This window comes from Pelmatolapia mariae, linkage group LG10_11 (genome assembly GCF_036321145.2).
Source record: "Pelmatolapia mariae isolate MD_Pm_ZW linkage group LG10_11, Pm_UMD_F_2, whole genome shotgun sequence".
NCBI classification, from domain to species: Eukaryota; Metazoa; Chordata; class Actinopteri; order Cichliformes; family Cichlidae; genus Pelmatolapia; species Pelmatolapia mariae.
Window position 1 is genome coordinate 19,761,350 of NC_086236.1, and position 25,012 is coordinate 19,786,361.

Sequence of the window (25,012 nt, forward strand, 5' to 3'; positions counted from 1 at the left end):
CTAGATTTGATAAATGTAAATTGGGATGTGATACACTGCACTGGTATGAAATTTTTCCTGATTACTGTTAAAATATACTGTAAAGCATTTACTCTGATATTGATATGATGTAATTTGTGTTGTACACTCAAACTTTACGTAGTATCCTTAGATTCAGAATTTCATTAACTGTAAAACATGTGTTCATTATCAGTAAAACATGCAAATGCCACTCTTTAGTAAACTACAATCTTTTCCTGCAGACACATTATAGCTTTCCAAAACCAATAATAAATACATAAATCAAAACCAAAACCAAATTGAGCTGAGTGTTTCTTTTTATTCACAGAACACAGCAGCCTTAACCAAATGCTCCAAATTCGTCAGTTTACACAGTTGATCAAAGTGGAATTTTAGTGACAGGGTTCAACTTGGAATTTCCAGTAAATTTAGATTAAAATTCCCAATGCAGAGCCTGAGGATATAAATCCAAGTACCCAAACTTATTAAACCGAGTCAAACTTACAATCACTGCAAAGCTAACTGCAATAGTCAGTGCACTGAACAAATAATCTCTTTAGACTGTAGCATAATTACATGTAACATTCAATACATTTAAATAACCCCACCTTTTAAAATATGAGGCAGAGGTGTGTTCATAGACAATTTGCACATTCCAAACAAGTTTAAAGTGATCACATTGCATGTGTTCATTTCCCTCCCTACAACAACTGAACTAATAATTTGGTTTCTTATGTGCAAGCAAAGAGTCTCAGTGCGATTCACAAGTGAACTTACTCAGCGTCAATTAACGCTGTCAGTGTGAATGGATTTATTTTCCACCTGTGACTTTTAGTAAATGTAAATTGCAGTGAGATTTATTACTACATCAATTTGACCACAAATAACTCCTAAAATTGCCAAGTATCTCTTAAGGTGGATAAATTAATTGAAATAAATACTATCTACTGTAGTTTAACCATCTGGTTAAAATGGTACCTCTGTGTTTTGTATTGGAGGATCTACATAAAACTCCCACTGCTACTATGGATAACTGATTGAATAAGGCTACATTATTATATGTCTCCCTGCCTTTAAACACACATTCAGAAATGATCAGGGTATAAAATTCTTCCCGCATTCTTCCTGCTTTTAAATCAGTGTCAAAACACATCGTTGTGGCTACTCCAACAGGAGTTGTGAGGTTTAATCTCTGTGAATACAACCACTCGAACACCACAAAAATCAGAGCAAACTGAAAGGTAACTTGCCAAAATCCAGATTGTGATTAAAGGATAAAAGAAATGTGGTTGAAACCCACGCAATCATTTTTATTTTCAAAAGCATTTTGTTATTGAAGGAACTGTCCCAGCTGCTAGATCATTACGTTGTGTCAAATACAAACTGATAATCTAGCAAAATCTGTTGTTCATTCAGATCATTTGCGTTGTTTTTCATTTTCATTAAGACTAACAAATCTTTTTATTAATGTCCATGTCAATTTTGACAAAAATGACAGAGCTAAAATGAAATTGTACGTTTCACTTTTTTCAAACAAGTGACCTGTAAAGTTCAGTCTTTGTCAGTAAGTGAGCTTCTACAGCTCAACAATTAACACTCAAGAAACCCTGTTTTGAACTTGGGTGCAATCCGAAGCATATCTTTTTCATAACACATCACTACTTCTGCAGCATCACACCTTTAAAAAAAAAAAAAAACCCTTAAGTTCCTCAGAGAGAACAACCAGGCTGTTAGTTTCATGTTGAGGTAACCCCAAAGTCAATCTGTTGGTCCCAAATCATCCAAGTTGGATGTCACCTCCCGGTAGAAGCACTGTCTTGCTGGGCACCGTGATGTAACGGGGGTCCAGTTTGGGCACAAAGCCTTTAAAGTCTCTGGAAGCCTGAGTCCCAAACATGTCTAGCACCTGTCGGTTCATCAGAGCAAACCTAGAAAATCAGAGAGAGAAAAGACCCTGTACAGTTTTATTGAAGACAACACTAAGCTGATGTTAAATAAAAGTGACAATTGATCTAAAATATTGTTTGTTTATATGAGATTCCTGCAAAGTAACTCTGATATCTTCTTGTGTGGTTTGGATCAAAGCCTGATTAACAACAAGCACTCCAAGTACACAGGCCTCTGCAAGGCAGCTCAATCTCTGGGCACTATTTACTCTTAAGGGTAGTAGTACTGTCATTTTCATATATTCATTTTGTTTTCATTGGTATTTTTAAACGTACTTTGAGAAGTTTGCAGTGCAGCAAAAATCAGATAAGGGTAGCATGACAAAGGTTTACTTTAAATATACAAACATTTTGTAGGAGTAGGTAATGGATAGCAGGAATTGATTGCTAAATAACTGGACATGAATAACTTGAGTTTACATTACATTTCTAACTAACTAGCCAGCTCATTCTCTTTCTCTCCACAATTCTTTGCATGCATCTCATGCGTCTCATACTGGGGTCAACTTGAAAGAAAGGCAGATGAGAAATATAAAAGTGAGGCCAGAGGTCAAATGTGACCTGATATTTGGATGCAAACTGTAATGTGATATTTAGAATCCCCACACACACCAGTATCATTTCTGAAATGTTGCCAATACAAACGAATTCAGTAAAATTGTAAGCATATTTTTAAAGACTCTTTAAGTATGACCTTATTTGACCTTGAAAAAGCGGTCAGAGGTTCAAAGTAAGATGACATTTATAATGTCCATACATCCATACCTGCCCTGAGTTAAACGCAGCAGGAACTTCCAGTACGTTGGCCTGAGGTTCTGCACTTCCATCACAGCCTGTGTAGAAGCCATACATCAAGCATTATATCCTTCCTCAGCTTTAAAAAAGAAAAAAAAATTGTGTGAAGCATATGTATGTGAGTAAGAAAGCATGTTTACTTACAGCATGGAAGCAGATCGCAGTGGAGATGGCATATATGATTGTGTCTGCATGTGGAATGTAAGGCAACCGGCCAGCCTCAATGCCCTTGAAGTAGATAGTCTAAAGAGAGGGATACATATGCCAGACATGTATAACATACTACTAGCATGTTGTATATGTTAAGTGTATTTGTTGCAGTTTCTGAAACATGTTTACGTGGCTGCACATGTCAGTGATTACTACATAAAACCAGGCAGAGATACCTGAATAATGATAAAAATGTGGTATTTATCAATAAAGCATTAATTCTGTTTTTTATATTAATACAGGTTTATTATTACATTTACACTTTAGTTCAAAGACAATATATCAGTATGAGGACCCTTTTTTTGTTTCTATGATTTTTGTGTTTGTTTTTACCTCCACCAGCTTAGAAAAGAGATACATGGATATTGTTGTGCTTTTGTAGAAGAACATTGAAACTCCAGCCAGGAAGCCTTCAGGAAAAAGAGAGATGGAGAAATATATGAGGAAAGAAGTTAATCAGCAAGGCACAACAAAATCACGAGGAGGATCATTCTGTAGGGATTTTATGTGACAGGTTACACCATCCTGTCTCACCGGCTATAAGCGCATGGAGTTCATCATCAATGTTACGCATCCAGCGCAGCAAGCAGCTTGTTCCCTGTGTGAAAGAGAAGCACAATATACAACAACGTGGCAAGGTCAGACAAGAAAAAGACAGGAAATCAAATGTGTAAGCAGGAAAGGAACATAATAAAGATACTAATAGAAAACAAAACAGCACATCTACCTTATAGATACTGACGAAGGAGCCTAGAAAAACCCCGAGTTGGAAGTTCTCTTTGTTGTAGAAGAGGGAGGGAAGCCGGGAGGGTTTCGAAAACATCTGTCTAAATGCTGATGGCACTTTAAGTAAACACTGAATCACGTAGCCAACACTGAACATCCTGACAAAACCCTACGGTGACAAATGATAACAAATCTTAATTAAGTATCATTATTTAAGTTGTAAATGAATAAGCATTATAAGAACATCACAAAGGATTGGGATCACACAAAAACTAACTTCTTGGGAAGAGGGAGACTTACTTTGACACAGTATGATATGCAGTTGTCATTATAATGTTTGCAACATCTGTGTCTTGGTCCCCGTTTGCATCTGGATTTGGAAAAAAAAGAAAAAAAAGAAAAATAGTTCATGTAAGCCACAATTTAACACACTGCCATGTTGTCGGGTGTGTTTTCTCTCACATTGATTCGAGCAGTTTTCTGGTGGAGGATAGAAGAGTCTTTCTTCTAGAGTCAGGCCTTTCTGCTGATGGCTGTGAATCATCAGCCAGCACAGAGTGTGTTGGGATCTCTTCTTTCCCAATGATGAATCTAAGACAGAAAACACACACCACTTCTATAAACTTTTATCTATAAACCTTTTTCATCAGCAGTGAAAATGAAGGCATCAATAGAAACGGGAACAACTTACTTCAATGCGGAGAATGCAAAGCCTTTGAGACCATCTTTACTTCTATAGTAGAAAACAAAATTCAGCTTAAACTTAAAACATTAACACTTGCAACAATGTGTTCACTGTGCTGCTCTAACCTGAAGAAGAACATAAAGAGTGATGAAGTAATGCAGAACAACAGCACCTAATGGGAAGCAGAGAGAGAAAAAGAATCAAACACATGACTCATTTCACCACTGTGCAATCTCGTCAGAACTATAAAGTAAGTCATAAATGCTTCTTTTTGGATCAGTTGATACTTTTTACTGAAGTCTGTTCAGTTTTCACAACTGGAGTTCCCTGTAGTTGCATTATTAGACTCATAATCCAACAACAAAAACAAGAGAGAGTCTTAAAAAAATTAGGTTGGCAGTAATTTACATGATCTAAACCTAACCCTGATAACAAGCTCATAGCCCCACCCTTTGACCTTACCTCGCCATGTTTAATGGGTTTGACGACGCCTCGTGTCACTGCCATGCGAAACAAAGTCTCAGTGGCCTGAGAACAACATTACGCTATTAAAAATGCAGACACATAGCAAGGTTCACATACAACTAATAATATTCGAAAGAAGCAGCCCTTACAAGATTTGCCATGTATATTGTCAGCAGCCCTCTCCTGTGAAGATGAAAAAGAAAGAGGCGGGTTTTCAACAAAGACATGCTTGATAGAACCCAAAAAGTAAACTCTATGTGAATGAAACATGTTTGAATCTAGGAGAGGCGAGAAAAAACATACTGAAACGTAACAGACAGGTATCTCACCTGCTCTTGCGCTCCAGCAGGATGGCAATATAAGACGCTGGCAGTGCTGAGCCAAACCCAACAGACCAGGAGTAGAAGCCTCCCAAAAGTCTCCTGCAGTTAAAATACACTGCATTATTTCACTTCTGGTTTTTTCCCAAGCTGGAACGTTTCAGTGAAGACGATCGCACACTGTCAGCACGAGATTTTGTCAGCTCCTCCGTCTTCCATTTTTCCATATCTAATGTGCACTTATTGACACGATAGACAAAGACAATCCAAGCTGATACTGTAGTCATACACTACTTTCTGCAATTCCCTTATCCACAAGGGGTTGCCACAGCGGTGCCAGCTCCTTGTGAATAAGCAGATATCTCTGTGTGTTTGAATGCCCTTCCTGACGTAACACCCAAGGGATTTGTGTCTACTCCTGGAAGGTCCAGGGACCTTTTCCTTATTAGTCAAACCATGGCACTATAGAGCCACCTTTTACTTTACTCTAAATGGGACAGAAATTTACAAAATTATTATTTTTTTTAAAAAATGTTTTCTTAAACTAGCAAACAAGACCATAAAGTTAATAGTGGGGTTATTTTATCATAGATGTCCACACAGGGTGACTCTAATGTAAACATGACCACAGTGGCCAGGACATGAAGCTGACACATTCAGATGCTGACAGGTTAAAGGAAAGGAGGCACACATGGAAGAAGCTAAAGTGGCTTCAGCTTCAGCAGGTGTGGTTCACAGAACATGACCTTCATGCTCAGTTTATCCATATATCATACTGTATACATTTCACTTTCGTTTTCATTGATAAACATAATGACAGTGCAGTTTAGTGCTTAGTTTGTGTTTACATACTCTCGACATGGGTTCACTGACCTGAGAATGCAGAAGAAAACGATGAAGAGACCCCCATTGGTAGTCAGGAAAGAGGTAGACCAAAAGATCTCTGGGATAAGCCTTTTTAAATAGTAATCCTTCTTCCTTCTCCTTAGAACTGCTGCTATCTGCAAAGCACAGTGTGTTACTGCACACTGGAGATCCAAGACATGCAGTTCCAACTCTGCTAAAGTTTACACTTACAGTCGTGACGTGTGCCCAGAGGGCAATGAAATTTACAAAGGGAAACCTGGCTGAAGTTGCATGACGTGTTTTTGCTCCTTTATCTGATCGGCCACATGTACAACTTGGACTTCGTACCTAAGTGCAACACTAGCGACGTGCCAGCCTATCTTTAGAGGTTTTCTGCGAACTACTAAGCCATTTTACTTTAGTTAGCTCGCTAACTTTAGCTATTTAGCTAGCCTCAAAGTCTACAGTTATATTTCAGGTCAAACGTCTTACCAGGTAAAGAGGCGCGTATATTTTAAAGGACACCTCCAGAGCACTTCTAGTCACATCGGCAGCAGCCTGTACACACGACGGGCTCCAAGTGTGGCCGATTTCGTAGCAGTTATGCGGTATTTTGCTGAGAGCAGCCATGTCTGTGCACAGTGACAGCAGGAAGGTGGTAGGCTGCCGTGCGCGTTCCCTGAAAGGGGCGCGGTCACGAGGATGAGCTGTGCACGCGCCCGGTGCTGATCAATAAGGTTAGGAGAAGAGTCCTCTTTACACAGGTGCAACAACAGCTGCGACATTTTTATAGGTAGCCTGTTACAAGCAAGTCTTGCATCCAGCGACTAACCCAGATATGCCGAATAATTTCTTTGTTTCCGTCAGTGTAAACACACAAGTTATGGTTCAATTTTCAATTCAGCTTTGTTAAGATTTGACCCTATTTCAAATTAGAAGCACAGAATGGAATTACTGCAGAGATATGTTTTTGCTCCTTTAAGTTTCAGCTTTTTTCCAGTAGAGGCACAACTTTGTGCACCTATGGACTTTGGATCAACACGGTCTGGAAAATTTTATGAAAATCAATCAAAACTTATATCTTGATAGAAAAGTACTCATATGTTTTATAGATTTATGCAAGAAACTGTCATATATTTATGACTGTTTTACATTCTGAACATTAATCCCAATATAATCACAGTGGAAATGTTCAAACTTTCATTGTTGTGGAAATTCCATGTTGCTATTAGTCTTTCCAAAAAAAACAACAACAAAAAAAAATATATATCATGTGGTTCCCTGTCCCATGACTATAGTTATAGTCAGCAAATCGACAGCATCTCACTGCACTGTGTACAGTATGGAGAGTGATGCAAATTTTTCAGAGCAGATATTCTTTGTTTAAAAACAAAATTAAATAGAACACTAATACCACACATCATCTAAAACTTGTTAGTTTTAAAGTCTGACCTCTACATATAGATATGTCATATAGTTCACCAAGCTTCATATATATTCTTGTACTGTCCCGACTAGGTCAGCAGGTGTCATCCTTGCCTCCTAAATTACGACACAAAATTTCAAGTTAGAGAATGTAAGATTGTGTTGAAGGGAATGAGCTCAGTATGAGCTGGTTTTAAGAATTTCCACTTGTTAAAAATCATTCAAGACTATTTTAAGAGGACTTTTTTATTATTATTTTTGTTTGTTTTGTTTTTAATGCACTTAACACTGACCTATGAATCATCGAGCAAAAAAAGGATGAAACAGTGGGGTTTTTTGTTGCAAAAAACCATAGTTTGTTCCTATTATAACTAAATCTGTCAAACATTTTAGTGATAACACAGCTTAACAGGCATAAAATAGTATTTTTATCATCTACAGCACATGAACAGTATCTGAAACTAATGTCCTTAGGAAATAAGAAAAAATCCTGCAAAGACCTGACACAGGACATGAGAGATGCATTTGGTCTACTGTTCACGGTAAAACTATGATACTGGAAATTTCTGCATAAAATATCAAAATTAAAAATAATTACTCTGCAGATAAAAAGTTCCCCATCATCATTAAATGGATTAATATTACTGCTGCATATGTTTAAGGTGGTGCTTATTTTAAATACTTTATACTATGCTTAAAGTCCAGCATCATATTATTTGTAGCTTGACATATAACTTGTGTATACACAAGTTATATGTCAAGCTACAAATAATATTATTAATTAATTATTATATCTTTATTAATTATAATTATTTAAGTTACTTAATAGTATACTATTAAGTAACTTAAATAATATTTCACTAAAACTTAGTAATCTTAAGTAAAGAAGCTATGGTTATAAAAGGATTTTTGGATTCTTGCAGCTGGCTTTTCATAAATCTGTATTAGAAAACAGAGCTGCACATGAGCCTAAAATCATGCCCAATATTTTCTACACTGACATTGTTCTTGGCCTTGTTCTTGGCCCCTCACTGTGCCGCCCTATGTTTAAAAACATAGATTTTTCTGGAACAGCCACTGGTGGCAACACCTAGAACCTCAGACTGGACATCGCTGTTAAAGGAAGATAAGGTAAAAAAAAAAAAATTGAGTTCTTTGTATGGGCTGCTATTTCATCAGTCTACTGTAGGATCAATCTAAAATCAGAAACAAATAAAACTGTAAACACACATCAAAAGTGCTTTTTGTGAAGCTGAAAAGTCAAATTAGAGATCCACAGTGCTTGGCACTGCCTCTTTTGCGTAGTGGATCTAACTAACCTAATTTCCCAGCAGACCGCTTCAATTACATCCAGAAAAAAATAATTGACTTGGGAATACTTACTGGTTCTTATCCCTGCACATCAGATACTACTGGAGGCGTAGCCTCTGGCTGAATAGCCTGACTGTTTTGCTTTGAGTTTCGTAAGCGCTGCGGTCCAGACGGACATTCGCACTCACATGGAAGAGTGAAAGAAGGTTACCACTTGTTCCTGTACCAGCAAAACCCGCTGATCACTTTGGCCAGCATTTAAGACTGCGATCAGCTGAATATGGCACGGACTTTGGGGTTGTTTGCAACTTGTTTGCTGATTTTTCTTCTTTCATTGTGCGCGAACGGGGAGCGCGGCAGGGAGAGAGTTTATTATGTGGGGATCATTGAGGACTTCTGGGATTACGCACCAAGTGGAAAAAACCTGCTTAACGGGAAAGACATCGAAGACGATGAGTGAGTTGACATTCGGAAAAGTATGCTCAGATAGTGGCGGCACTAACTGCTTGTAAATATTCATTTTGATTTTTAGCACCTTTATATAATGTCTGAGATCACTCACAAGTAGAAAGTCATTATAACTCATGTGGGAATAAAAATAGACTGCGAAAGAAAATACAGTTTAGAGATACAAAAAAGTTTTAGTGCAAAACTTGTGGATTATGTCGCGTGCTCGGGGTGTGACGGTGTCTAGACTTTGTGTGCTTTGCTGGCAGTCTAACGGATGTGCAGGAAAGATGACAATGACTAACAGCGAATTACTGTCTCCTCTCATTAGATTAGAGGCTTCCTTTACTGTGTATCTATCTGCCATGTGTCTTTATGTGCAGCCAATCACCAAAAAGGACGCACAGAGATCCAGTCTGACAGAAGCATTTGTATCACACCATGGTTAGGAATTTAATGAGAGATGTGACAATGAGACTGTGTGACCTTTGTATTTCACAGTTTTCAATTTCTAGAAAAAAAACATATAAAATAATACTGTTAATGCGACTTGTACTTACATCACATGTAGCCATTGACAACTCACAACATTTGTCTGTGTTTCTGCTGTTATAGTTCAAGAACCAATACCTAATAATCAAAAATCCCTTTCTTATATTAAAAAAGAGGACATTAGACTGGACACATTCGGAAATTTTTCATGAAATGAAGGAATGCCCATGGGTGTTGCGCAATGATTGAGACAATTTTGTCCTTCCTGTCAGAGAGATAAATAATTGTGAAGCATAAGGGAATTGCTTCATTCTTACACAATACATGACATTCCTAAATTTAACTGAACCTCTGGACTTGCTAGTAACTTTCTCAAAGTGTACAGGCTGTGTCAAACCGTCTCAAGCTCAAGCTGTTTAATCACTGCTGGGCATGTTTATCTTTGTTAGATATCATATTGTCTTTTCACTCCCATTTCATGGCAAACTGAATTCACAAGAAGCTTTAAGTTGTTTCTTCCTGCCATTTGTATCCCATCATTTAAAATGTGGAATTGCGTCAAATCAACTTGCAATGCGTTTGCAGGGCATTAGATTAATAAAGCCATATGTCGTATTATAAGACAGAGAAGGGGAAACGAATAAGCAGTGTTGGAGCAATGTTATCACTATTTTTGCTCTGTTCGGGTTCTGACTGAAACAATCAGACAGGCAACAAGGTTTTCAGTCAAATTCATTTGAGAATCTGTTTAAGATAATCTTACTTCCAAAAGTGCATCAGCTACAGTTTCAACAACCTGTTATTAGCTCCCCAAAACATGTTATTAAAATAATGATATGTCTAATTGTTAAAGACCTGCAACCACATGCAATTTGTTCGGTGGCTTTACATCTATTCTTACACCAGGTAAGATCTAGTTCTTGTTTGGTCTACAATGAAATTCTAGCCGTTAGACAATAATCAAAATTGTATAAACTAAAAGATCTATCATAGCCTTTTGTGAAAACCTAGAAAGGCAATGCATTTACTTTTGCTATATTTGTATAAGTTTGATTGAAAGCTGGTGTTGCAGTGTGGAACTTGACGTTGACCCTAAAAAAATACAAATGCTAGAAAAAAAAGTATTTTTCTTGTCTGCCTCCTACACACTCTCGGAATTCTGTATAATCGCTCCACTGTGTGTGTCTCACATTCTTATTGTTTCCTTTTCAAACTTTCTCAGGCATGCATCAATATTCCTACAGAGAGGGCCCCACCGAATTGGAAGTATTTACAAGAAAGCTGTGTTCAGAGAGTATACAGATGCTTCATACAGTCGCCTGTCTCCTCGACCTGATTGGCTGGGCTTCCTGGGACCCATACTGCGTGCTGAGGTTGATGAAACTATTGTTGTCCACTTAAAGAACTTTGCAACCAGGAACTACTCCATGCATCCCCATGGAGTTTTCTATGAGAAGGATACAGAAGGTAAACTGTTCCATACTACTGGATGTAGACAGAAAAATTCATGGTGCTTTTGCACACAGAGGCACACCTACAAGAACAAAGAGCTGTCAGTGAGGGTTTCAAAGTGTCATTTATTCATACTGAATGATACCGATTGTTGCTGTGTTCAAAATTTGTAATAAGAACTGAATAAAATAACTTTTTAAAAATCCAAAAGGGTTTGCAGTTACATGAAACAGCTAACATTGTTTATGAAGTTCCAAGAAGGCGTGGCACTGTTCTCCTAAAGCATTTCCTTTAAGTGGACAAACAGTATCATCAACACCATTGTACTATTTTTTTTATATTATCCAATGACAAAATGTATTTGACCAGAAGACACTGGGGAACATTAAAAAAAAAAAGTAGGCATAAGTGTAATGTACACAGAGTGACTCAGTTTACACATGAGAAATTGTAGAAACAGAAGAAAAAGTGGCACACCACAATTCCAGAAAATGGTGACTGCTATGGCAGATGTTTTATAAAGATATGTCTCTTAGGTTTTCTGAACTTTACAGCTCTCTGTTATGCAAGAAGCTCGTACACCACCCACCCCCACCCCAATCATGTGAAGGGGACATCCTGCCGGAGTACACTTGAGAGCCTTGTGGAAATTGAGACTACAGCTGCAGTCCTTTTCTACTTAAAATAGAGAATGGTTATTGTTATGCTTTGTGTCATGGTTTAAAATAGGCAATTTTATTAAACATAAGGAACGTTAAGTGGCATCTTTTTGCTTAAACTGGAACTTGAGCAGAAAGATAATGAGATCACATGTCAGTGGTGTCAGCACATAAAGATACTGAGAACTGAGAAAGCAGTTAATTCTGTTAAACCTTGTCCCGACATTCAAACTGTATCAAAGATCAGTGCTCTCGTGACTTCTCATTTATGCTTTGTTTTCATACACACTGCCATAGAAACTAAAGGCTTACCAGAAAGTAAGAAAAAAAACCCAGAGAAAATCAATACTACCTTGACTTTTGAAACCTGCTTTAAATAACATCCTTCTAAATCTTTTCTAATATCTTCTACAACATTCCTATTGAGATTATAAAGTATAATATCTCTGATCGGCTGCTTTCTGAACAGAGTGATCTCTTTGTAAACATTGACAACATCTCCCACCCCATGCAGGAGACTCTGACAGCACTGAGCAGCTCCTTCAGTGGCAGGCTGCGGCACCCACAGTGTGGGACGGAGAGATTTCACAGGTCTTTCCTCCCCACTGCTGCCAGACTCCACAACAAAGACTTCAACTGATCAAACACACACATCCACACATGTGCAATAGCAATAACACTAAGTGCAATACTCTTTCTGGCATTGTTGTATTATACCAATATTGTATATAGCATTTGTATTCTATTTTATTCGATTTTATTCGATTGTATATAGTATTTTATTTTATTTTATTCTATTCTATTGTGTACAGTATCTTATTGATATCTTATTCCAGTGTTTTTCTCTAACTTTTCTATGCAACTTTGCACTGTCCACTGCTATAACAAAACAAATTTCCCACGCGTGGGACTAATAAAGGTTATCTTATCTTATGTTATCTTATCTTTTCCATTCGTGTACCAGGAGCACTCTATCCAGACGGGACATCAAGCAAGTTGAAGAAAGATGACTGTGTCCCTCCAGGAGGCAGCTATACCTACCGCTGGGAGGTCAAACCTGAGTTTGGCCCCACAGATGATGATGCCAACTGCCTGACCTGGGTCTACCACTCTCATATTGACGCCCCCAGGGACATCTCCTCAGGACTTATTGGGGCGCTGCTCACATGCAAGAAAGGTACAAATACATTTGACAAATATATCTGATTGTATGTTTGGTGTGTCTCATACAGTGTTTTGCCTGCCGTATGCAGCTCTCTGTATGCATAAGTTGTATGTTAAATCAAATGTATTTCTACATCCTAAGCCAGTAGTCTCATTCAGAAACAGCCTTTGTAAAAATAGCATCATAAAATTGCTTTACTTGAAAAACTGCCAATGAAGGATTGCCATGAAAATCGCACACAGTGGGACACCAGAAGGAAACAAAGATTACGCATGCTCCTTTTCTTTGAGTGCAGGAGCCTTGAAGGTGACTAATGAACTAAATGCAGCCGAGGGAGACTCTGTCGTAAAGTCCGCCCGCAGTGATGTCGACCAGGATGTTTTCTTAATGTTCAGCGTGGTGGACGAAAACATGAGTTGGTACTTGAAAAACAACATTCAGAGATGTTTTGATCCAGAAACAGTTGACCCAGAAGACCCAGACTTTAAAGAGTCCAACCTTATGCACGGTGAGAGATAGATGTTTGAAGTCCTTCTAGGATCATTTAATACTGAACTAACTGCACACATTCAGTTGGGCCAAACCAGCTGATGCAACTCAGCAATCTGCATCATATAGTTTAAAATGTGTTCGCAGTGAATTCCCTTCATGTTTCTAATTCTGACAACAAAGGTTGTAAGAGAGGTTTTTGATGGCTAAATGTCTCCTTGTCCTCTGACTGTGTGTGTTTTTCTCTGTGTGACAGCTATTAATGGGTACATGTTTGGTAACCTGCCTGGAATCGAGTTATGTCAGCACCGTGCAGTAGCCTGGCATTTGTTTGGCATGGGTAATGAGGTAGATATTCATTCTGCATTTTTCCATGGGAATACCCTGCTGGACCGTGGTCACCGCACTGACGTCCTTAGCCTGTTCCCAGCCACGTTCGCAACAGCTGAGATGGTCCCAAAAGCAAATGGAAAGTGGCTGCTGGCCTGCCAGGTTAATGACCACTTGCAGGGTAGGATACTTGACCTTTAACCTATGTGTCACCTTTGACCTTCTGCTACAGGACTTTGCTGACAAAGGAAATACCATTTCCGTGGGGGTGCTGCTGTTTTGTCAAAGCCTGAGCATTCCCACAACAGAGATTAGTATTTCGACTCTGAGCCTGCCTGGACTTGTAAAACACTTTCTAGAACTCAGCTGAATTTAAAAGCTGAAGGGTATGAGCAGACACTTTATTATTTGTTATTATTTTCAGGCTGCCCAAAATCTAGTGAACATAACATTGAGAGAGTCATACAACGACTACCGCTATTTATTGTGATGAACTATTACTTTTTATAAGGCTGTGCCTTTTATAATGGCTCTCTCTTGTTCCTGACCCTTTGAAAAAAAAAGTAACATTACTGTTTTATAAACCTATTTAGGCTGCAAATTACACAACTGACAGCTTTACATGTTGTAGATCTGCTCAGATTTTGAGAGTAAACCCAATTTCCTAAAAGATAAGCAAGTTAAACATTTAAAATGAACTCTGGAATGTTTTTATCATTTTATAGACAGTTACTGTAGCCTGGACCCCTGCTCAAAGGTCTACGTCTCAGCGAGTTTTTACTTATCTAAATTATGGTTTGTACGTGTGTGTGTGTGTGTGTGTGTATGTGTGTGTGTGTGTTTGTGTGTGTGTGTGCTGTTCCAGCTGGGATGCAGGTCTTTTATGAAGTCAGGTCGTGTAACAATGAGGCCGGATCCATGCTGACAGGTGGAGTTGTAAGGAATTACTACCTGGCGGCAGAGAAAGTCCTGTGGAACTATGCTCCCTCAGGAAGGGATTTGATCAGCAACGTATCCCTTACTGAAGCAGATAGGTGAGCACCATATTGCAAAATGCAGTCTAAATAATGCCCCAAAAGTTTATTCTGTTCTCTGGACAACGCTACATCCAGATGAACAGAATCAACTTTTGGGGATTTACTTACCTGGATGATTGAGCATGCATCAAGACAGTCTAAATAATGGTTTACGTGTACATCAAAATAAAAGTTGATTTATTATTTAGCCCAAAAAACTCAAGAGGAGACTTAAACCAAACAGACCATCAGTCAAACCAACATCGTTTCATGCCAGGTTTCCCCCGAAACACACTCATGATACCTTTATGGGTTGATCTTGTCTCTCTATCTCTGTCAGTACTCCTAACTCTAAAATGGGGCTTGACTTTCTGTGTGCATGCCCCCTGGAAGGGGCTGATTATACAGTACATGGGATGCTCATTCATGTTGTGTGGTCTGGTTTGAGCGACCAATTCCAGAGCATGGGTCACAGCCCCCAGGTGGAGTATGATGGTAATGCAGGTGAACAATGTGATTCTGTGTACAACAAGTAAAAAAAAAAGTTTAAAACCTTGTAATGAAGTTTGAAAATATCAAAACAATTTATATATAATCAAATATTTACACTTACGCACATATTCACTGAAAAGCACGCCATCTTTCATAACTTGCATGGATAGTTGAAATGTAGTGACGGCTCCTTGGTGACAAAAGGAAATCTTTTAATAGAGAGTCAGAGTTGTTTGTAAAGGTGCGGGCAGGTGGCAGACTTTCAAAGATTTCAAATCAGATAATAGAATTCTCAAGTTTGGGAACAGCTTGTAAAGATTCAACAGTCTAGATGATCATGCAGTAATCCATCTGTTATTATCTGGTATTTATTGCTGATCTGACACCAATTTCCGTTCTAAGTAAGTAACTAAGGTCCAAGTAAGACATTTCCCATCGCTTTTACATCTAGGTCACATATTTACTATAACCCACATCCTTCTCATTTACAGTTTTTGCTTCATTTTCTTCCTCCAACTATCCCATCTCTTTCTTTTGTAGTCCATCAGATATGTTTTTTGGCAGAGATGAAGGAAGGCTCGGTGGTCAGTACATAAAAGTGATATACAAAGAGTACACAGATGATACCTTCACTACTGAGAAATCAGCTGATCTTGGACATTTAGGAATACTGGGTAAGTCCTCCCTTTTTTCACCATGTTCTGAATAAAAGTCACCCTTTCTCTTTTGTTATATGTTTCCTGAAACACTTCACCAAATTCATCAAGTTCACTAAGTCTCAAGTTCGCGTATCTGATTACAGTGTTCCTCTTCTATTCATTCAGGTCCAGTCCTGAGGGCAGAGGAGGGTGACACACTCAGAGTGACATTCCTCAATAAGGCTGATAGAAACTACAGCATCCAGCCTCATGGCCTTCATTATGATAAACACTTCCAGGGAAGCAGCTATGAGGATGGTGAGGAAGCAATGATACAAACACAAATAATACTGGCACAGTTAACTCAGCAAGTCAAGGAGCTGGGATATCCTGTAATTCTTAGGGGACGCTACTTATTCTCTAAAAACACAAGCTGAAACTAATGATTAACTGTTCAGACTGACCAAAGCATATATTTGCATTACTGATACTTTAAAAAGAGTTACTGCAAAGAAATAAATGACTATATCTTTACAAATTTAAAAAGGTAATTAATCACACAAAGTAAGAAATAAAAGCTGTACATGAACTTGTTCATGCTCAAAGTGCACATTGTTTGACTAATACATATGATATTATATTAAGGTGTTAAGCATAGTGAAAAGAGAATCACAGTGCCTTTTGACTGCTGTCTGTACTGACAGCAAGTTATAGTAAACCAAATTGTTTGTACTTCTTTGTCTGCAACATTGCAGGTGTTGAAAAGCCAGGCTCCCATGTTGGTCCAGGTGAGAACTTTACTTACACCTGGCAGGTCCTGGAAGGCCCATCATCATCTGATTCTTCCTGCATCCCTTATCTCTACTACTCTGCCACCGATCCTGCCAAAGACACTAATTCTGGACTAGTTGGACCTCTTCTTGTATGCAAGAGAGGAGCGCTTGGGGATGACGGCAGACAGGTGCTGCTTTGGTTATCTATTCAGACACGTTCTCATGTTAAAAAAAAAAAAAAAAAAACCTTAAGGAACCTCTGAGCGTATACACTTTTAAATAGCTAAAATCAAAATAGCACTTGTCTTTTGTTTGACAAGCTACTGGGGATTATCAAATTTATTAGAACTTTAACTATACAAGATGGCTAAGATAAGGACAAAATGATTTATGATGAAAATTTTAAGTGTAATTTTTAAGTGCTTTTGAAATTCTGTGTGATGTTACCTTAAAATCGAATTAGCAGCACTTTAAGAGCCTTACTGGTTCTGTAATTTTGTCTCTATTGTCCAACAGAAGGATGTAGATAAGGAGTTCTTCCTTCTTTTTTCTGTCATGGATGAAAACATGAGCTGGTATTTGGATGAGAACATTGAGAAGTTTGGCAGCAATGAGACTGATCAAGAGCATGAGGACTTTCAGGAGAGCAACATGATGCATGGTAATCAGTCTGTTTGGTGAAAGCAGCTGAATAGATATTACCTTACCTATTTATCTGAAAAGCTGTTGAATCAGCGTTGATTGTAATTCAGATTTTGTTATATTTGAGACCCGGTTCAGGTGTGTCTTTGTATTTTTTTCATATTTTTATATCTTCCTTTTCATTTCAGCTGTAAATGGGCGCATGTATGGGAACCTCCTTGGACTGGAGATGTGTTCAGGGGACAAAGTCAGGTGGTACACCTTTGGGTTAGGTACAGAGGTGGACATCCATGGCGTGTATTTTGAGGGAAACACTTTCAACAAACAAAGCACAACCCGGGACACTCTCAACATTTTCCCTCACACCACTGTAGCTGTCGACATGAAGCCTGACACTCCCGGTTAGTCTCACACACACACACACACACACACACACACACTGACAAAAACAACACACTTCATCTTTTCCCACACACATAATCTGTCATTCAGATTTTGTTTGGCAGTTAAAGTTATCCTCCATAAACATGTTTACATAACTTTGTGTGAATGCCTCCTGTGATGCATACACTAATGCTTATACAGTACAAACAGGAAATTATCCAGAGAATCTGGTTCACATTGTCCTTATGTATGTTTGAGGCTCTTATCTGAGTTCTGCTAAAGGGAAATACCACAATGAATGATGTTTAGCTATGCCATTTACTTTGTTCCACACTAGACATTCCATTACCTTTAAGAAACATGTTACTTACCTCAGCTCTTTTCAATTTTAATTATCATCATAACCTTAACAGTAAATGCTCATTCACGTAAACATATATATGTTTTTTTGTATATATATATATATATATGTATATATGTATATATATATATATATATATATATATATATATATATATATATATATATATATATATATATATATATATATATATATATAATTTATCCCAGTTTATGGAAATAGAAATTTCACAGTTGTTGTTCCTGCAGTGAAAAAGGGGAGTATGGATAGGTGGCTAAGTTAGCACTATAGATCTAAATAGTGGTATGTATCATAAAAATAGAATATTAGAATTTCACTCATCAAAAAAAAAAAAAGCAAAGATCTAGATTCACAAAATATACAGCATCTGTATGCTCATATTATACAGACATTTGCAAAACAAGAAAAACCCCAAGGAAGCTAAGCTTTGCAAAAAAAAAAGGTGCAAACAACATCTTTTTTCCTGCAGTGGTAATCACTGACAGTTTATTATTGCATTGTTTTGTCACATGCTTTTCTTCAGCGTGATTCAAAATACATGCAGTCAAACTGACAGGAAACATAAGCTAGGTGCCATTTGAAATAAACATGAAATCAAAGGTTTTTTGTACTCTGTGCGTTTATATCTACCATACCATGAAAAAGTATTTTTCCCCCTTCCTGGTTTCTTATTTTTTTGCATTTCATCAAACATATTTTAATAATTAATAAAAAATAAATAAATAATAATAACTCGAGTAAATATAATATTTCAGTTTTTCAATGACGATTTCATTAATTGATTAATTAATTGAGAAAAGTTATCCAAACCTATAGCCCTGTGTAGAAAGTAATTATCCCTGAGTTAAAGCTGAGTTCATTTTCACATGTTACACTCAGGCCTGATTAATGCAAGACCTGTTGAATCAAGGAATCACGTAAACAGAACCTGTCTGCACAAGTGAACTAAGCTAAAAGATCTCAAAAAGTAACACTTAAAGCCCCAATGTAAAGAAAAAAGCTGAGAGACAAAATCATTGAGGTCTGTCGGTCTGGAACAGGTTATAAAGCAATGTAAATATAAAGTCTTTAGTATTCTCGTGAACCACTGTGAGAGAAAACCTGGAACAGTGGGGAACCTTCCGAAAACTGTGTCTGGCGAGACCAAAATTACTCCAGGAGTTACTCCTCGATGGCTTTTCCAGGATGTCACACATTTCACATTTGTCAGAAAACATCCTGATCATCCCAAAGACTTTGGGGAAAGTATTCTGTGGACTGATGAGACAAAATGACTTCACACCAACAGTCAAATATGCTCTTGGTAGTGCGATGGGCGAAGAGCGACGCAATCAGTTATTAAGTTTGCCTTTTTCACATGGGGCCCTGTTTTTAAGGCACTGTATATCCATGAATGTGTCCAAATCCTTAACCTTTTCTTGTTTGTTGTTTCTTCAAATAGGTCTGTATGAGGTGAGCTGCACAGTAATAGACCACTACTCAGCTGGCATGAGGCAGCAGTATAAAGTTAATCAGTGCCCAGGAAAAAAAGTAAATCACAAATACACAAAGCTGAACAAGACTGTGCGATATTTCATCAGTGCTGAGGAAATAGAGTGGGACTATTCACCTAAGAGAGACTGGGAGCTGGAGAAACACCATAGCACACCAAAGGACAGGTGTGTGAGTGAGATAATTGCAGGATGATGCGTTTCATTGTTGAAGCCACAACCTGTAATTCATGCCATAACTTATTACTGTTTGTTAATAGAAGCAAATTGCTACTTGTCTCCCAGTCCAGGCAGCATATTTGTGGGAAAAGGAAAGAACAGAATTGGCTCACGCTATAAGAAGGTGGTGTATAGAGAATATACTGATGACACCTTCAGTGTTCAGAAGAAAAGGCAGCCCAACCAGCAGCATTTGGAAATTCTAGGTAAGCTTAACAGTTTTTTATGTTGTTTTTACTAAGAGAAGAATGAAGATGACATGAGTTTTATTTTCTCCTGTAGGGCCAATAATCAAAGCAGAAGTAGGAGAGCAGATCGTGATTATATTCAAGAACAATGCCACCCGACCATACTCAATAACTACACATGGCGTTAGGGCCAGCGGTGGACACATTCCTGTCAAGCCCGGTGAGAAATGAATTTTTAAACGGGCATAAAAAATGCTGGCTTTTTTAAGAAGTAGTAGGATTCACACTTTTTATGTTCTCTGAACCTTCAGGCAACTTTATCGAAGTAACTTGGGATGTTCCTGAAAGCTCTGGTCCAGGGGTCACAGATCCTAACTGTATCTCTTATATCTACTACTCCACTGTTGACTTTGTTATGGTAAAAATAGAAGCACGTCATTTACAGGGCAACTTGAATATTTAAGCATGAGTTGAAGTATTAGATTTTATTCTGATAAGGTGTTTGTTTATGTTCAGGATCTGTACAGCGGCCTTCTGGGGCCTCTGGTGATATGCAGGCCTGGGACTCTGAAGCGTGGGGAGGGTCCCGATAGGGAGAGGAGTGACGTGGAGAGGGAGTTTGCACTGCTGTTTATGGTGCATGATGAAAACAAGTCCTGGTATTTGGGAGACAACATCAGAACGTACCTTGGTCTCAACCCTGAGAACTTCACACCAGATGAAGAGTTTGAGGAGAGTAACAAGATGCACGGTAAGAAGAGTGAACGGGCTTACAGAAAGAAAAACTGCCTTATTGGCCAAAGAATTAAACTTTAGATTTAGTAAACATATTCACCAATTATATCCAGAGAAGATAAACATAAATTGATGTCTGTTGCTCTTGATGTAACCTAGTATAAATGTAATCGTTTTTATTGCCACCACAATGAATCAGGACAGCAAATCAGAGATGGTTGAGCAGAAAATATTCAAAAAACTTGATGATTTGAAATGGAATGACCCAGATCTCGAAAATAGAAAATATGCACAAATTTAACAAAATTAATTTCTAACTTATAACTACAGCACCATCTGGAAACTCCGTTCTATTTGGACAGGACTATCTAAAATAGTTTTACTTTTGTGGAAGAACTTTTGAATGCTTTTATATTAAACAGTTTTTGAGCTATTCATGTTTAAACGTGAATATCTTTGTTACGGCCCTGGGCCGGCTGTGTACTTTTGTTGTGCTCTGCCTTTAAGACTCCACAGGTCCTTCCCGATTGGAGAGCTGGCGGTGGCTGATTGGTCTCCAATCGGGAAGGACCTGTGGAGTCTTAAAGACAGAGCACAACAAAAGTACACAGCCGGCCCAGGGACGTAACAATCTTCAACGTGCGAAAAGCAGGTCGACTGACCTTTTTTTTTTTTAAATGATCTTGAAAGGCATTTGGTATATGAAGCTAAAATTTCACAGCACTCATTATACATGTTCAAACTTTCGACCATAAAATTTTTAGGCAAATTGGAGCTCGAGCAGATCAGAGATCAAGCAGGCTGATGTTTAGTCAGAGACACATTTTGTGAAAGAAACAGTTTATTTTGTGTCTGTTGAGCTGTTTGAAAAGTTGCATCTGAAATGACCTGATGTTACTCCATTTATGCTCACTCCTCTTCTGCAGCTAGATGCTTAAGTTCGGCAACTGCAAATTTATATCTGTACCATGAAGGCATCGTAGGGATTGTTTTCTTGTTACTGAGGAAGTATCTCCATGCTGCCACTGAAGGGCATGCCAGCCTGCAGCTCGTGAAAAATAAACTCAACCAGTAGTAACATGCATTAACCTGTCTACTTACTCATTAAATGACAGTGCTTGAATGATGTTTTGGATCTTTGCTGGATTCCTCTTCTGGCCCACTTTAACCCCTGGCTGTATCATAAAATAGGCAAATCTAGGCAAAGTTAGGGCACAGTGTAGAAGTGCCAATAAAATTCTGAGGAGAGTTAAACAACACAAAAAGTTTCAAATGCAAATTATATAAGATAAAATAAATTACATACAACACATAATAACAAGCAAATCCCCAAATTCAGCCTACAAACATCAATGTACATCATCTAAAGTTGATCCAGCAGGAAGCAGGAACATTCCACTTCACTTTATCAGAGAGTAGAAAGTGAGGTTGAATTAAATAAAGTCCTGTACTGGATACAAAATCAGTCCTTTATTCCTCAGCTTGCTTTTGATGAGTGTGCTGAAGTGTGTTTGCTTTTGCATTTCCTGTTTTTCTTGTGCACCATGTCTCTGATTCTGTATGTGAATGTGTCTGCTGCAGGGATCAATGGGAAGCTATATGGGAACCTCCATGGATTGGAGATGACTCAGGGCCAGAAAGTTGACTGGTATCTCATCGGAATGGGCAACGAAATAGACATGCACACTGTTCACTTTCATGCAGAGACTTTTACTTACAAGGTTTGTTTGTGCTTTGTTAGTGGTCACTCGCAGCGGGAAGACCATTCTTTCTTTCACACCAAAAGAATCATATCTCCATTTATATTTCCTCTTCACTGTTCCCCTTTTTTTGCACCACTCTTATGTGTGCCAGACGGACCTTGTGCACCGTGCAGACGTCTTTGATCTGTTCCCTGGGACCTTCCAGACTGTGGAGATGGTGGCTGGAAACCCAGGGACATGGTTGCTCCACTGTCATGTGACTGACCATATCCATGCTGGCATGGAGACCACTTTCACCATCAAAGGTTGGTCAGTGTAAAGGATCTGCGGGGCAGTCTCTCATGTTAATACACTGTCACCTATTAATTAGAAATGAGTTTAACATTTCGCTTGTTTGTTTTTTTCAGTTCCAGAAAACTCCTCGCATGGTAAGATCTGTTTTTTTCACGTAAAAATTGTTACTGGGCGTCACTGGGTGGAAGATTTCAGTATTGTGTCACTTTAACTTTATATCAAATAGAGCCTAAAAATAATGCAACTTAATTTTGTAGGATACATGATTGAAAAATAAAATTCACACAGAGTATTGAATTTCTTTAACAACTTTTGTATTATGTCACTATTACTGTTTCAAAGGACTGCATTGCATTACAATAACTATGATGTCATTGTCACAAAAATACACTTTAACACACTGGATTGCTATTTATACTTTTAAAGATTGTAGATTGTTTTTTTAAATGTGTTATGTGTCTGAATATATTCCTGATTCCGTATCCTGTGCCTGGAATTACATGATTTTCAGTAACCAGACATGCATAAACACTGGAATATTTCTTCAAGAGCAGTGGCCTTTTTTATTTGGTGTGGTTACTACCACAGCATACCATTCATCTCTCCTCTGCAGCACACCATCGGTCACAAGTACTGCAGGACAAAGCATTTCCTCAGTACTGTTATGTAATTCATGGAGAATGTTTTTAAAGTTTATCTGTCTTTGCTCTGTTTGTATTGGGTATAGCAAAACAGTCATTTGTGTCAGGTATCCTTGTGGCACTGTTGATGCATTGCTGCTAAGGAATTTTTGACTAAGCGTAAATGTTGATAAGGCGGGTGTTACATTCGATTACGTGTTAGTGTTCCCTTTTTCAAAGATCAAACATATGCATTTCTACAAAAATGTTATGTGCAGCCCATATATGGGAAGATTCATCGATTTTTGGGTAATGTTGTAATGCTTTTTCTGGCTTCCCTTATTCTCACTTATATGTCTTTTCTTTTACACCACCAGGAACTAAAAGCTCCATAAAGATGCTGCTCTCGCTGTTTGTTCTACTGGCTATAGGTTAATGATGAGGGATTCTGACAACAGATTATTTGTGTGGATTATAACTGTGGTCACTGATGCACTTACAAAACACGGAGTTGCTGTCACTTATCTGTTTGATTGAGACCATGTACATAAATATCAAGCACGGCCCAGGCCAGTCAAATTATATGTACCACTTTACAATCATGTATAATGTTCAAGATGACTTTATGCATTAGAATGAAGGAAACAAAGCATTTTACAGTTGGGATTTGTTTCTGTTGCTGCTTTCTGTCATATTGCACTATGTTGGCTTTTATTTTTTTGTTTGTTTTTTTGCTACCAAATACTGGATTTCAAGTATGAATGTGCAATAAAAAACATTTTTCAGCTGCATTGTGGCATGCGTCAGTGTGAGTAATTCATTTTCTTGTGCTAGAATAACAGTGCTGGGTTTGGATGTGGAACAATCTGTCCCACTAGACACCCACAGATTTCTTTTCTAGATGTGAACACTTGAGGAGAGTATATTTTTAAGACAAGCTATACTTATTTATGCTTAGAAATGAGTACTAATGAGTACTAATGAGAAGAAATTTCAGAGAGAGTAAAGATTTATTGTATAATAAACAGTACTCGTGGTCTGCCATACCACAGACGAGTAAAAGGGTGTAAGCAAAGCAGTCACAATACATTTATCTGATTTATAATAGCACCTGAAAGGTGAAAAAAGGTGAAAAAATGGAACAAATTCCCCAAATTTGACTCATTTTACTGTTTTTTAGCTGAGCTTGAGCTTTGCATATGGACCATGCACCGGGATGCCTGTGCCAGGATCACTAAAAGCCACAAGGTGGCGTTAATTCTATTAGAAAACAGCAAGTTCACATTGTGTGTGCCACAATTTAAAAGATACCAGATATTTTTGTGGTTTTTACCTTAAGACTAACAGTTAAACATACAGATTCGGCCCCTTGTTGAGACAGTAAACAATATCTAAATGATTAGAGTATTTGACACAAATGTAAGGTGTGTGAAGCAAGCAGGTCAATAAATGCTTTTGATAAGGCTTGGAAAAACAGTGCACTAGTGATTAAATGTACTTGATGTGACTGTAAAGAGTTTGTCAATAACTGTAAAGTAAGGCTAGGTACCTCCACCTTGTGATGGACCTGCTGATATTCAAACAGACTGATTAGAGCTGAAAATTAGAGATGAGAGATCCCATTAGTTTAACTGTTTTGCTGTTGAAAGGTTAAAAGAGTGCTCTCAGTGTGA

At 38.0% G+C, this 25,012-nt stretch overlaps 2 protein-coding genes across 3 annotated transcripts; one reads left to right on the top strand and one right to left on the bottom strand.

Moving 5' to 3' along the window:
* Positions 1-320: 320 nt before the first annotated feature.
* tmem135 (transmembrane protein 135) lies at positions 321-6,672 on the bottom strand. Its single transcript, XM_063487936.1, has 15 exons — positions 6,486-6,672; positions 6,021-6,148; positions 5,157-5,249; positions 4,977-5,010; positions 4,825-4,890; positions 4,488-4,534; positions 4,369-4,410; positions 4,140-4,268; positions 3,978-4,047; positions 3,679-3,846; positions 3,486-3,549; positions 3,285-3,361; positions 2,886-2,984; positions 2,712-2,779; positions 321-1,928 (listed from the first exon to the last, which is right to left on the bottom strand). Exons 1-15 carry the CDS (start codon positions 6,621-6,623, stop codon positions 1,778-1,780), a joined length of 1,374 nt encoding a protein of 457 aa, XP_063344006.1. The 5' UTR covers positions 6,624-6,672; the 3' UTR covers positions 321-1,777.
* Positions 6,673-8,891: 2,219 nt separating this feature from the next.
* hephl1b (hephaestin-like 1b) lies at positions 8,892-24,122 on the top strand. 2 transcript variants are annotated; one of them, XM_063487715.1, is made up of 20 exons: positions 8,892-9,185; positions 10,891-11,135; positions 12,744-12,956; positions 13,240-13,452; positions 13,690-13,944; positions 14,629-14,797; positions 15,812-15,945; positions 16,096-16,227; positions 16,665-16,870; positions 17,199-17,343; positions 17,513-17,725; positions 19,532-19,748; positions 19,866-20,005; positions 20,082-20,207; positions 20,299-20,405; positions 20,504-20,738; positions 22,304-22,443; positions 22,577-22,730; positions 22,833-22,853; positions 23,717-24,122. In XM_063487715.1, the coding sequence occupies exons 1-20, from the start codon at positions 9,010-9,012 to the stop codon at positions 23,773-23,775; spliced, it is 3,300 nt and encodes a 1,099-aa protein (XP_063343785.1). In that variant the 5' UTR covers positions 8,892-9,009; the 3' UTR covers positions 23,776-24,122. The 2 variants fall into 2 exon arrangements, with proteins under 2 accessions (XP_063343785.1, XP_063343786.1); XM_063487716.1 differs by having other exon boundaries at positions 17,202-17,343.
* Positions 24,123-25,012: the final 890 nt, after the last annotated feature.